The 12,791-nt window shown below is 48.4% G+C and overlaps 1 protein-coding gene across 2 annotated transcripts in view; it reads right to left on the bottom strand.

The window, feature by feature from the left end:
* Positions 1-2,885: 2,885 nt before the first annotated feature.
* LOC306654290 (calmin-like) overlaps positions 2,886-12,791 on the bottom strand; it is a 36,509-nt gene continuing 26,603 nt past the window's right edge. Inside the window, exon 13 of one of the 2 annotated variants that reach the window (XM_079127680.1) lies at positions 2,886-12,106. In XM_079127680.1, the coding sequence (XP_078983806.1) occupies positions 11,942-12,106 (165 nt within the window). In that variant the 3' untranslated portion in view covers positions 2,886-11,941. Of the gene's footprint in view, positions 12,111-12,791 lie in introns of both variants that reach the window. The other variant, XM_079127681.1, reaches the window with a different exon arrangement.

Genomic DNA, 12,791 nt, shown 5'->3' with positions numbered 1-12,791 from the left:
CTAATTTGATACATGCAAAGTAGCACCCTAATCTACATTTTGTTGATGTAAGATGTGTAAAGTGTTCTTTGACTTCCACTCCCTTAGCTACCCTTGTATTTGCCTTTTCTTCTTCTTGGTGTGTGCTTTTTATTATTTTACTTTATTTCAATTGACAGAAATATTTGTATGTGCTTATCACATATAACATGTTTGTTTGGTGCCAGGGGTTGAACCCAGGGGCAATTAACCACTGAGATACATTCCCAGTCCTTTTTTATCTTTCACTTTTAGACAGGGTCTCACTAAATTGCTTAGGACCTTGATAAGTTGCTGAGGCTGGCCTTGAACTTGCAATCCTCCTACCTCAGCCTCCTGAGTATAACATGATGTTTTAAAGCATATATCCATCGTATAACAGCTAAATGCAGTTTATTAACATATGTATTACTTCACAAAGTATCATTTTATGGTGAGAACACTTAAAATCTCTCTTAACATTTTTCAAGAATATATCGTTATTAATTATAGTCCCTGTGCTGTGCAACAGATCTCTTGAATCCACATTTTCTAATTGGAATTTGGTATCTTCTGACCAACATGCCCCCAACTCCACCCTCCTCCAGCCCCTGGCAACCATGATTCTGCTCTCTGCTTTCATGACTTTGACTGTTTCAGATGCCACAGGAGTGGGAGTATGTGGCATTTGTCTGTTTGCTGGTTACTGCACTTAGCAAAATGTCCTCCAGATTCACCCACGTCATCCAATGACAGGATTTCCTTCTATGGCTATGTAGTGTATATATAAACACTATGTATATATAAACAATGTAACTATACTACGTTTTCTTTATCCAGGCATCTGTATGTACTTGCTTTTCTCTGATGTGACTTGGCTATTCATGTTTTCTGACAAGGTAAAGGGGCAGCTCTGTAACTTTTAGGTAATTCTGTAGCAACTTCCTATTATAATCACAATGCTCTCTTTTAATGAAATATTAAACTCAGTTGGGCACCAGGGAAATATTAAACTCAGTTGGGCACTACTCAGGGAAAGGAAGGAAGGCAGGCAGGAAGGAGAGAGGGAGGGAGGGAGGGAGGGAGGGGAAAGAAAAGAAAGGAAGAGAAGAGAAAAGAGAAAGAAAAAGAAAGAAAGAAAGAAAGAAAGAAAGAAAGAAAGAAAGAAAAAAAGAAAGAAAAAAAGAAAGAAAGAAACAAAGAAAGAAAGAAAGAGAAAGAAAGGAAGGAAGGAAGGAAGGAAGGAAGGAAGGAAGGAAGGAAGGAAGGAAGGAAGGAAGGAAAAGAAAAGAAAGAAAAGAGGGAGGGAGGGAGGGAAAGAGAGAAGAGAAGAGAAGAGAAGAGAAGAGAAGAGAAGAGAAGAGAAGAGAAGAGAAGAGTTGAGTTCATTCTTGGGTGTTGAAGTTAACGAGATACCAAGCACCAAGTCCAGGGAGTTCTGACGTACCCCCCGTCACAATCTCTTCCCTCGTTAGCACCTTGCATTAGGGTGGTGCCTTTGCTACAGTTGATGAACTGATAAGGACACATTAGCATCAACCAAAGTCCATGCTGTGCATTAGGAACCACTTGTCATGTGGTGTAGTTGTAGGGCTGTGACAAGAGCGTCATGATGTGTCCCCACCATTACAGTATCACACAGAAACTCATCACCCTAAAAGCCCGCTGCTCTGCCTCTTCGTTCCACCCCATCAGACCTTGGCAATCACGGATCTTCCTACTTCCTCCTTCAGTCTGCCTTTCCCAGATGCCACATGGTTAGAACCCTGCAGTGTGTGGTCTTTGCAGACTGGCTGCTTTCATCAACATCACTTTCATGACTCGACAGCTGATTTCTTTATGTTGTTGAATAACATTTCATTGCATGAATGTTCCAGTTCATCTATTTTCCCAATAAAGGACATGATCTTGGTTGGTTCCAGGTTTGGGAAATTATGTATAAAGCTTCTATAAACATTAATGTATACGTTTTTGTATAGATATATTTTTTCAATTCATTTTGGTAACTTTTGGATCTTATGGAATGAGTATGTATAGTTTTGAAAGAAATTGCCAAACTGACTTCCCAAGTGAAATGTACTATTTCGTATCACTAACAGTGAATGACAGTCCCCCTTGCTCCATGTCCTTACCAATGTTTGGTGTCAACATTTGGGATTTTAGCCACTCTGCTGGGGGTGGGGGGAATACCTGGTTGTTGTTTTGATTTTGCAGTTCTCTAACAATATAGATCTTGAGCATCTTTTCATATGCTTATTTGACAGTTGGATATCTTTGTCTCGTGTCTATTCAGACCTTTATCTTACTTTTCAATTGGGTTCTTGTTTCACATTGAGTTTGAAGTGTTCTTTGTATATTTTGGATAAAAGTCCTTTATCAGATATTTCTTAAATATTTTCTCTTGTCTGTGACTTTTCAGTCTCTTAACAGTGTCTTTAACATTTAAACTTTTTATATTAATTGTAGATTTCATGTAGTAGTTAGAACTAATTCAGAAAACCCAAGTACCACTTACCATTGTCCCAAGTGGTACAGCCTGGTGACATTAGAACGTAATGTCACAGGCAGGACTTTGACATTGATGCAGTCCAGGTATACAACCTTTCATCAACACAGGGGCCTCAGGCTGCCTGTCCCTCCTATTTTGAATCCCCTTCCTGTAGTTAGAGATTTCTGCATATTTGAGTCCAGCTTTCCAATATAGGAATGAAAACTCACAGGAAGAAAGTGGACAAGTTTAAGAACACATTTCTCTTCACTTTACCCGGGTAAAACTATTTCAAAGTGAAGGCACTGGCATTTCTGGTTGTAAACTCATGCGTGTGCGCTCGCGCGCATGCACACACACACACACACACACACACAAACAAGGAAATGTCAATGAGACGGTCATTTCAAGAAATTTATATTCAAAAATTTTCTTAAGAATACATGAAATTTCACAAGATCATTCATCATAGCACCAAGCCCATGTTCCTTGATAGAAAACTGTCAAATAACAAATACTCCAGTTAATTTCCCACAGGGATAAATTATGCAAATAGCCATTTATATTTCAATTTACAATAATCAATAAATAAGAGTGCACATTCATACAATTTTTGAACAAAGATCTTTTTTTTTTTTACAAAGCTACAGCTATATATATATCTTCTAAATAGACAAAATAACCCTTCTACTATAAAATAAAGTTTCACTTTTTTTTCCTCCATAGTTCTCCTAGAGCTCTCAGTAAAAGTTTTCAGACACAGTCAATGAAGTCCTTCCATGACATTAAGAAACATTAAGTCTGCTAACTATATCGCAGGTCCCCCAATATGAAATGCCTGTTCCCCTCCAGCACATGCTCTGAACCAACCCCTCTCCAGGTTTATCTGTCTCAGCAGCACGGGTGGGCGCTAGCCAGTCTCCCTACTTGTCTTGGGCTGACAGTATCACCATTAAGTCAAGTGACGCAGGCAGCAGCATCTTCAGGTCCAGTCTCAAGGGCAGACCTTGCCACCAGGCACCACTGCCCCACAGGCTGGCTCTGGGCATGAAGGATCTCAAACCAAACAGCTCTGCTCTGAGCAGAAACTGTGCCTTTTTATTTGAGTCACTGCTAGAAAAAGAGACAAGATGACAAAGGTGGAAAGGTCCCGTCGTGTACAGCTATTTATTCCTGAAGCTGAAGTTTTGAATTTAGAAGAAATCCCCTGGGAAACGGCATTGGCTGCTGTCTTAACTTAAGGAGACCAATTTAGTCCTGGGAGCCCAAGGAAGCAGGTCCCTAGGTTCCACTCCAAACTTTCATCCAATCCTTTTACCAGATGACCTTCTGCTACTGCAAACTCTTCCCAAAGGCACCTTTCTCTCGCTTATATACAGAAGTGCATTTATTTCCAGCACATAGGCCACTTATTGAGACAAACAAACAAACAAACAAACAAGTACAAAGAACTATCTTGCTAACCTTTGGATTTTTAAACCGAGAAGAATTCCAACCCAGAGAGGTCAGGGACTCTCTGAGGTGTCTGCAGGTGAGCCCGAGCTAGGATGTGGGTCCCTGAGGCCCGGGACCTCAGTTTGGGCGATGTGAGCTCTCTAAACTGCAGGCACCCCCAGACTCCTTTCAAAAGTGTCATGATCGTTGCATGACATTTGGGAATACAGGCATTCTGGCTGTCCTTCCTCTCAGCATGATCTTACAGACAATATGCTATGGACTTCTGGTGCAGCTAGAAGAAGCAGTTACAAATAGCATAAACCCATCAAATGACATTTTTTTCTCTTTTTTTGGCAACAGTGCAAATATCACGACTTCTGGTTTGTCCTATATCATTTTCAAATAAACTCTCAATCATCAAAGTCTGTTAAAAAAAAATAATGATCCCTATCTGAGGCCCCAACCAACTGTGACTTTATTTAAGTCACTCAGGATCTCCAGCCTCTGTTTTCATTATGCTCCACCCAGGGCTTCTCTGCTTCGCTTTTCAAAGGAGAAAGACTCCTTTCCACTCTGAAAACAGGAGAGAGGAACAGCTAGGGGCAGAGGGGACGGCTAACTCGAATCACTGATGAACTGCGTTTGATGCTAGACACTGAGATTTCACAGCTAACGGCCATTCAGAGGCAGAAATTTTGGTTGCAAATTTGCAACTGTAGGCTAAAATGTGAATTTCTGGAGGAGAGATTTAGGCAGTAGGGGTCAGGAGTTGGGAGTCCCAGTGTGAAAACTTAGAGCTGGGAAAGGCTGCGGAGGAATCTGCAGGGTGCTTACTCCACCTTCCCAGTAGAGAATTTCCACCCAGCACTTGTCAATCAGGCCAGTGTCACAAAGGATCAGAATTTCATTAGGGGATCACTTTCTTTCCTAAACAGGGATGATTAGGGTAAAATCAGTGTCTGAAAATAAGTCCTACACCCCCGGTTCTGCCACTTACTAGCTCTAGGCTGTGACCTTGTTATTCTTCCGGCCTGGGCCTTAGTTTCCTCCCTGAAGTGACTGGCTCCCACCATTGTTGTGAGGGTCCATCAGTGAATACACAATGGCCCAACTTCCTCCCAGAAGGCGTGAGCTGGATCAGAGGCAGGGCAGCCAGCCCCTGGGCGGGGACTTGGATCGAGGAGGCAGAAGCCCTGGTTAAGGGAATGCTGGAGAGGAGAGGGAGCCGGTGCTTGGGGAGGAGGGAAACGCAGGACAGCTAGCCACTGAGCAGTCTGCGGCTGCATCACCGACTGGCAAGGAAGGCATCTGTTCTTTGACCAACACGTGCTGAGTGTCTACACTGCACACAAGCTCAGAGGTTAATCTGCCCGAGATCACCCAGGCATTGAGTGACAGCCAGGACTCAGATCCAGATCTGGCCGACTTGCCCATTTTCCCTATCCCACATGCCTCCCAGGGAAGAAAGAAAGGATGGGCAGAAAAACCCCAACAAGAGGAAAAGGGTTCATTTAAGGAGAGCCTGGTTAGATGGAGCCAGATGTGACATCAGCGTATCAAGATTTAAATAGGTCAGTAGCAGGATCGGGCTGTAGGTGGTTGAGGCCTGTGTGTATTTAAAAACAACTTGGCCAATGAGCACAAAACGCCGGGTGGCTGTTTCCCTGATTGAGAATGTCTTCTGGTGCACGGCTGCTACAGCACAGCTGCCACAAGCCGGGTCCTGCACACAGCCAGTGAGGAAGGGCAGGGTCAAGGCCGCCGAGGGGCGCTTACAGATCAGCAAGGAGGGCTACTGCTCATGGGGGGCCTGCTTGCGAGGGAAGCACAGAGGCCATGCAACTCCCGTGATGCCTAGGGTCCTTAGCCGCAGGCTCACTTCTTGTATTTTTTTTTTTTTTTTTTCCCGGTGCTGGGGATTGAACCCAGGGCCTTGTGTTTGTAGGTAAGCACTCTACCGACTGAGCTACGTCCCCAGCCCCCGCAGGCTCACTTCTGCCTGCTGGAGAAACTTGTGAGCGGCCAGCCACAAAGGCCCCTCAAGCTCCACCTGGGCAGCAAAAAGGCTCTGGATCTCCTCTCTACCCTCCCGTTGTGGCTGACTGGGCAAGGGAAGCACCCGTGGCAGAGTTTAGCAAATAAACAAGCCAACTCCAGCACCAACTCTCAGCCTTCCACCGCCCATCCCAGGGCCTGGGCCTGTCCTTAGAGCATCCCCAAGCTGCTGGCTGGGCCGGGGGTGTCTGCAGTCTGCAGCTGTAGCCTGAGATGCTCCACCTTCCCCAGATGGGCGTCCCAGTATGGCTGGGGAAGAGAAAGAACACAGCAGGGCCCTGCAGAGACCTGCCCACTCTTGTTCCTGGCAAAACTGTCACTGAGAAGCTTTTGAAGTTCTGGCAAAGCCCATTTCTGGGACTTCAGGATGCGGAGCTCCATATGAGAATCCAGGTCACTCAGTATAGATCAGGGAGGTCTCTCCAGGAGGAAGGAGAGGGTCAGTCTCAGAACTCCAGCAGGCCTTCTGGAGCCCTCTGCAGAGTGAGGAACCTGAGCTGGTGTGGAAGACTTCACACTACTCTGGTGACACAGTCCCACAAAGAAGGCTCCTCTTCAAAGCCAGGACTGCTCTGACACCCAGGAGGACACCTTCTCTACACATTTACTCTGACTTCTGTTGGAGACTGAAGTTTGGTAGAAAACTTAATTGGAAATGCAAATAGTCATCCCACAGTCACTAGTGAGCAGGGTGATAATTTCTGACCTTTAGTTTCATTTATTTTTTTGGCAACAGGGTCTATGTTGCCCAGACTGCTCTTAAACTCATGGGCTCCAGCAATCCTCCCATCACAGCCTCCCATCATGCTGAGTTCTCACGTGACCCCTATGGCCGTCTGACTCACGCTCACCCTTATGAAGAGCAGGCAAGCCGCTGGAGGAAGAGGGTTGGGGAACCATGCTGAATCCCAGGAGCAGGGAAGCTCATGTCCTGGGTGGTGGCTCGCGGACCCTGAGGGTGTGTACACTGGTGCTGAGCTCTGGTGGAAACACATGTGACCAGAGAGCTCAGGCGTGACCAGCTGCTCCCCACAGCTCTGTGGTCACCAGCTGTGGAAGACACCCCTGTGAGGAAATCCTGCTCACCTTCCGGACTCCAACCCACAGAGAACGCCGTTTGTTCATTGGCAAACACCAGTGTGGTCTACTTCTTCCTAAATAGACTGAGGTGGCAGAGAAAACCAAGAAAACACACCACCACACGACTGGATCTTGTGGTGCGGAGATCTAGATGGTTTACTGGGGTAGGCGACAGAACTACAGGGAAGGAGGGGGAAGAAAGCCACTTGAGTGGCAGCCCTCGAGCAGAGCCTGCTGGTCAGCTGACCCGCTCCTGCACTCGGCCCAGCACAGCTCAGCAATGTGGGCGTTGCTACGGCCTCAGAGAGACTCACAGCCCAGAAAGCCACCCAACTAACCACGGAGAAACTCGAAGGGATTTGTGGATCAAGATGGGGTGTAGGGCGCAGGAGCTCACTTCTCCCATCGTGAAACTCCTTGGAAATGAGAGCGCCGGAAGGACAGCTGGACAGCCACAAGGACCCAGGGTGGGGAGAAGGCAGCCGCAGGCAGTGGACGCCAGTCCACCCACAGCAGGGCAAAGGAAGAGGGCCTGCAGGGGAGGCCACTGAGCCACCACAAGTGGCCTCCAGGAAAGGGCTGGAGAGAGGAGCCTTTGTGGACCCCAGCCTCTTGCCCCTGCCATGCAACCAGCTGTCCCCTCTGCTCCTACGCCGTGGAGAAATAAGAGACACTCCAGCACAGGGACCCCACACACAGCGAAGGCGGGAGCTACTCAGTGGACTGGACATGGACTGGTGCGGGGACAGCCTGCTGGCGGCCAGAACCCCAGCGCTGCACTGGGTCTCCAGGCGCGGACACCCCTACAGTTTTGCCACTGAACAAAGACACCTAGCCAAGGGGCAGGTGGGGGTTAAAATCCAGCTCTGGCTCTTCCTCAAGCTTTGCCCTACCTCACTGGTGCATCCTGCTAGAGAAAGGGGCAAAATGTGTGCTGTGCCAGTCAAGCTAAGCACTCGTCGCGGCTTCCGCCCAGAGGGACAGCTTGTTTTGAAAGTGCACAGGGCACTGCAGAGACCAACAGCAGCCCTGAGTGTGTCCCTCTTTCCCAGGAAGAGGAGTAGGAAAAAGCTCTCTAGAGAAATGGATCAGGCCCTAGAGAAAAGATGTGCAGATACTGACACAGCATTCTTCAAAGACAAGTCCAGTCTCAGGGACTAGAGAAAAATCCCACTGGTTGACACACAGCTTCTAACAAGATTCCTGAGCTTCCCTTTTAAACATGAACAGATCCACAGCATCACCAGATACTGGAGGAAAATTGGAACCTGGAAGTCAAAGATAGAGACCAACAAGAGAAAGGAAACTTAGAGGGAACCAAAGCAACACGGGGAGCAGAAAAGAACTTCCCTCCAAACACTGTCATTCGCTGGGCATGGTGGTGCACACCTGTCATTTCAGCAACTCAGGAGGCTGAGTCAAGAGGATCACAAGTTCAAGGCCAGCCTCAGCAACTTACTGAGACCCTGCTTCAAAATAAAAAATAAAATGGTTGTGGATGTAGCTCAGTGGTAAAGTGCCCCTGGGTTCAATCCCCAGTACAAAACAAAACAACAAAAAGAACCCCTTATCAACATCCACAGGACAATGAGATCTGCACTCCTGAGTCAAGAACAGGGCACTACAAAACAAAAACCAGAACAATGGCAAGTCTTGGAAATTAAAAATTAAATACAATATTCATACGGGGAAGATAAAATATTATCCTGAAAGCAGATCAAAAAATAGAGACGAGAAAAAGATAAATCTGTTAGAGGATTAGTTGGAGAGGTCCGATATTGGAATGACAGTTCAGAAAGAAAGAATGTAAATAATTACAAGAAACTTAAGACACTTCCCACAGGGCTCAGCACAAAGTGTGACAGCAGAAATGTGAAACCATGTGACACCTGAGAACATCAAGCACAAAGAGCTCCTCAGTGTTTCCAGGGAGGGGAGGGGCCCAAGTCACAGGGGAGACCCACAGGTGAGGTGGCAGGAGGGGGTCGTGCTCCACCGCGGTTCTCTGCTCAGCCGCATTTGGACAGATGCATTCTCCATTTTAAGTCATGTGAACAACATCATCTCAGAATATTCGCAACAATATTTACTTTCCATGTTCCTTTTCTCAGGTTACTAAAGAAGGTGTCACTCCAGAGAGAGAGTGGGAGGGAGGTCAGGGCAGGGCAGAGAGAGAATATGAATCCAGGTAAGGGGGAAAGGTGACAGGACATGTGCCCAAAGTGACCACGAGGCTCAGGAGCGAATGTCTCTGGCGCGACTGTGACGAGGCACGTTATTCGGGCACCCGAATAATGTGCTCTAACTACACTGAAGAAATAAGGAGGATCCGGCAGGGAGTGACCCCGTCTGCAGTATTAGCAGGTCAGTGGATGTCGCCAGATGAATTCAAGGGATAAAGCGTAAGCGTGCCATGCAGAAATGCAAAGGTAAATATTAGAAGAGACCGCTAAAGTGCTCAAGGCAGTTACTTCTAGGAGCAAGTACCCTAGAATGCAGAAGAGGCTAGTTCTCATTAAAAAACTTCCGCGGGCCGGGCGGCTGTCCAGCAGGCTGCCGTACCAGCTTCTTCCACATAAGCCTATACCCAAATGAAGTTTTTTCTCCTTTAGAAAATCAGTTTACTGTCAACCTGAGCCAAATGATTTTTGGGCATCATGCCACTTGATGTTTTAAAGGACATTAGAAGTTGTAGGAACGAGAGAGGGAGCCTGCAGAGGTTTTCTGAGCAAGGCCGAGAGGTGTGAAGCAAGAGGATTCACATTTGGGTCAGCTCTTCCCTGGCATTTAATTTGGGCAGACGTCCAGTGCCCAGGGTTATAAAATATCACACACATGACCTTTATTATGCATACCTCTGAACTCCTGACGACGCCAGGAAGCTCATTAATCACTTCGCTTCTATGGGCTCCTGGGCTTCGAGATGGAGCCACTCCAAGCTCCGAGAGCTTTCACCCTGGAAGGCTGAGATTCTTTGGGGGAATGGAGGCAGAGTGGCGTAGAGGCCAGGTTTTGGCCTCCGGGACTCAATCGTGCTGTGTAAATTCTGTACTCTTGAGGCCTGCTGCTTGAAAGAGGCTTGCTAGGAATGAATGGGATTCCCCGAATCAAAGCAATGTGGTATGTCAAATGACAAGCCTAGACAGCTGTGAAGAATATTCCAGAAGGGGTAGGGACCAAGCTTGAAGGTAAACAAAACTTCCTCATGGAACAGAAAAAAAAAAATTTTTTTTTAAATGATAACAAAACAGTCTGATAGGTGCCCAAATATTTGGTTTTGCTTGAATGAGAACTTTTTTTTCCTAGTCATTTTATCAGGACACTCATGTGCACAGTAGAAGTTTCCTGCAAAAAGGAACAGCTCTGGACTGGGCATCAGGTGCCCTGGGTGCCCACGGCAAGTCTGCTTCTGGTGGGCAGTGTGACTTGGCAACCCTGCTATGCCTCTCTGGGTTTAGCAGGACAAGCTGCTCTGGGAGGCCCTTTCCTGAGCAGAGTTCACTATTTCGGAAGGGCTGCCCGATGCATGCTGCCAGGGAGGGCAGAGGCAAGAGGAAATTCACACGGGCCTTCGGTGACCCGAGTCTTAGCAGGGACCCAGCTGCGGAAAACAGGAGGCGGGGAGAGGGGCCTCTTTCCTCACAGACCACCTGCTTTGGTCTACTCCCCAGGGTGCTCCAGAAAGAGTTCTCGAGAAGCCCGTTATGATGGGTGGCAAGGGGAGCCAGTGCCAAGACCAGAATTCAGAGGCCAGCATGCCCCACAGCATTCTGAAGTGGCACGGTGGGCACTTGTTCCTAGCCGGGCCACTCCAAGCTCCTCAGGACCTTTCCCAATGCCCTGCTGGGCCCCGAGGGTCTCACAGAAGATCAGCAAAGTGGGAGGGGGTCTCCGCCTGCTGGCAGCCAGCTTGAGCTGTTTTGAACACTGTCTAGACTAGCCCTCTCCGGATTCATTTGACAGAAGGTCCTATTGGTGGAAAAGATTTGAAAATCACAGTTCTATCTCAAACCAATCAACACAAAAGCAAATTAATGTATCTCAACTGGGTGTGGTGACATACAACTGTAATCCCAATGACTCAGGAGGCTGAGGCAGGAGGATCACAAGTTGGAGGTCAGCCTCAGCAACTTCACGAGACCCTGTCTCAAAATAAAAAATAAAAAGGGCTGGGGTGTGGCTCAGTGGCAGAATGCCCTAGGATTCAATCCCCAGTACCAGGAAAAAAATATGCATTTCACTTCTCCAACCCTTCAAGAAAACCAGGGTGAGAAACACAAACTCTATGGCTCACAACGGAGCCTTGCTCTTCTTCCCTGATTCTGCCATTCCCTGGAGCGCTTGCTGGGAGCCAGCAGCTTAGTGCTGCTTGGTTCCGCCAATGAACACAACCAGTCACCAGGCAGCAACAGGTAGGTGCACGGACCTGCAGCATCTTCACCCGACACCCGCACTTGGAGGAAAATTCTTCCAGGCAAGGTCCCAGGGGACCACGCTCCTCCTCATCAGGCAGACCCTCATCTGAGAGGTGAGTAACTAGAGTTCATCCAGGACCTGAGAAACCCGCATGCACAAGAGCCGAGATCCAGGTTTTGGCTGAATATTGGTGACAATGCTTACCATCTGACCAAGCAAGGCACAAGGACAAGACTCACCAGGGATGCGGTGGCCACCTGAGTTCTGGGCACACAGCCAAAGGGGAAAGGAGCTCTGGGGCCTCACAGAGGAGATAGGACCCAGCAAAGCGGAACAGTGGGGGCGGGGGCCGCCATCCAGGTCTTCCAGGCCTGCAGAAGCGGCCCCACCCCCAACGCAGAACGAAACGAAGTGAGAAGACCCCGCCCTGGTCAGGGGCCTGTCTTTTTTATTCTCCGGACACACACATCAGAGCCTGTTGACATCCAGCTGCGGGAAGAGCAGGAGGCAGTAGACCAGGAGCCAGAGGAAGAGAATAAAATACATCACGTCCGGCTGCTGGACAAACTGCGTCAGGGAGTCGCTCTGTGGGCTCTGGCTGCCCAGGGTCATGGCTTCTCCAGAATTGTTGGCCTTCCTACAGAAGGAAAGACAGAGGACAGCAGTTAGTAGCGGGCCCCAGGAGGTGGCCCCACCTCTACTCCGTCCCCACTGCCCCGACCCCAGGGCTTGTTGTGATGATTCTGGGAGGCCACGCGTCACAGGCACAGACCCAAGGACAGGGTGGGCATCCCGAGGCCCTTCCAGCCTCCACCACCCGGCTCATCTCTCCTCAGCACCAAGACGGGCATACTGAAGACTCATGGGGCGGTGGCTTGCCCTCCCGCTCTCCAGGGACACCTTCGTGTCATAGTGCCCCCAGAGTGCTCCCCATAGAGAGCGAGGTACTGACAGCTTCCAATTACTGGCTAGTCAGGGAGGGGACTCCTCAGCCATCTAAAGGAGTGCAGGGTGCCCCAGTGACAGGTGATTTCAGAACGGCCGTCAGAAACAGTTAAAGACACCCGAGTTTTATTTCTGACTTTAGAATATCGCCTTTAGGAGAATTTTTAGATGTGATCTTGGTCAAGTGCATCTTTCTTCTATTCTATAGCAGGCAATGCTTAAAAGGACCCTTTGCTTTTGTCCGCCAAGTCACAGGGACCCGGTGGAGGGCGGTGGGAGCCAGCTTCAGGCAGACCGTCCACAGAGCGAGGATGAGGGTCCCAGCTGACTGGGGAGGGGCTGATGTGGGTGCCTGAGTGTGAGTGTCGGTCCG

Source organism: Sciurus vulgaris (genome assembly GCF_902686455.1).
Source record: "Sciurus vulgaris genome assembly, chromosome: 2".
In the NCBI taxonomy this organism is placed as follows: Eukaryota; Metazoa; Chordata; class Mammalia; order Rodentia; family Sciuridae; genus Sciurus; species Sciurus vulgaris.
This window is presented reverse-complemented; position numbering and strand designations above follow the sequence as displayed.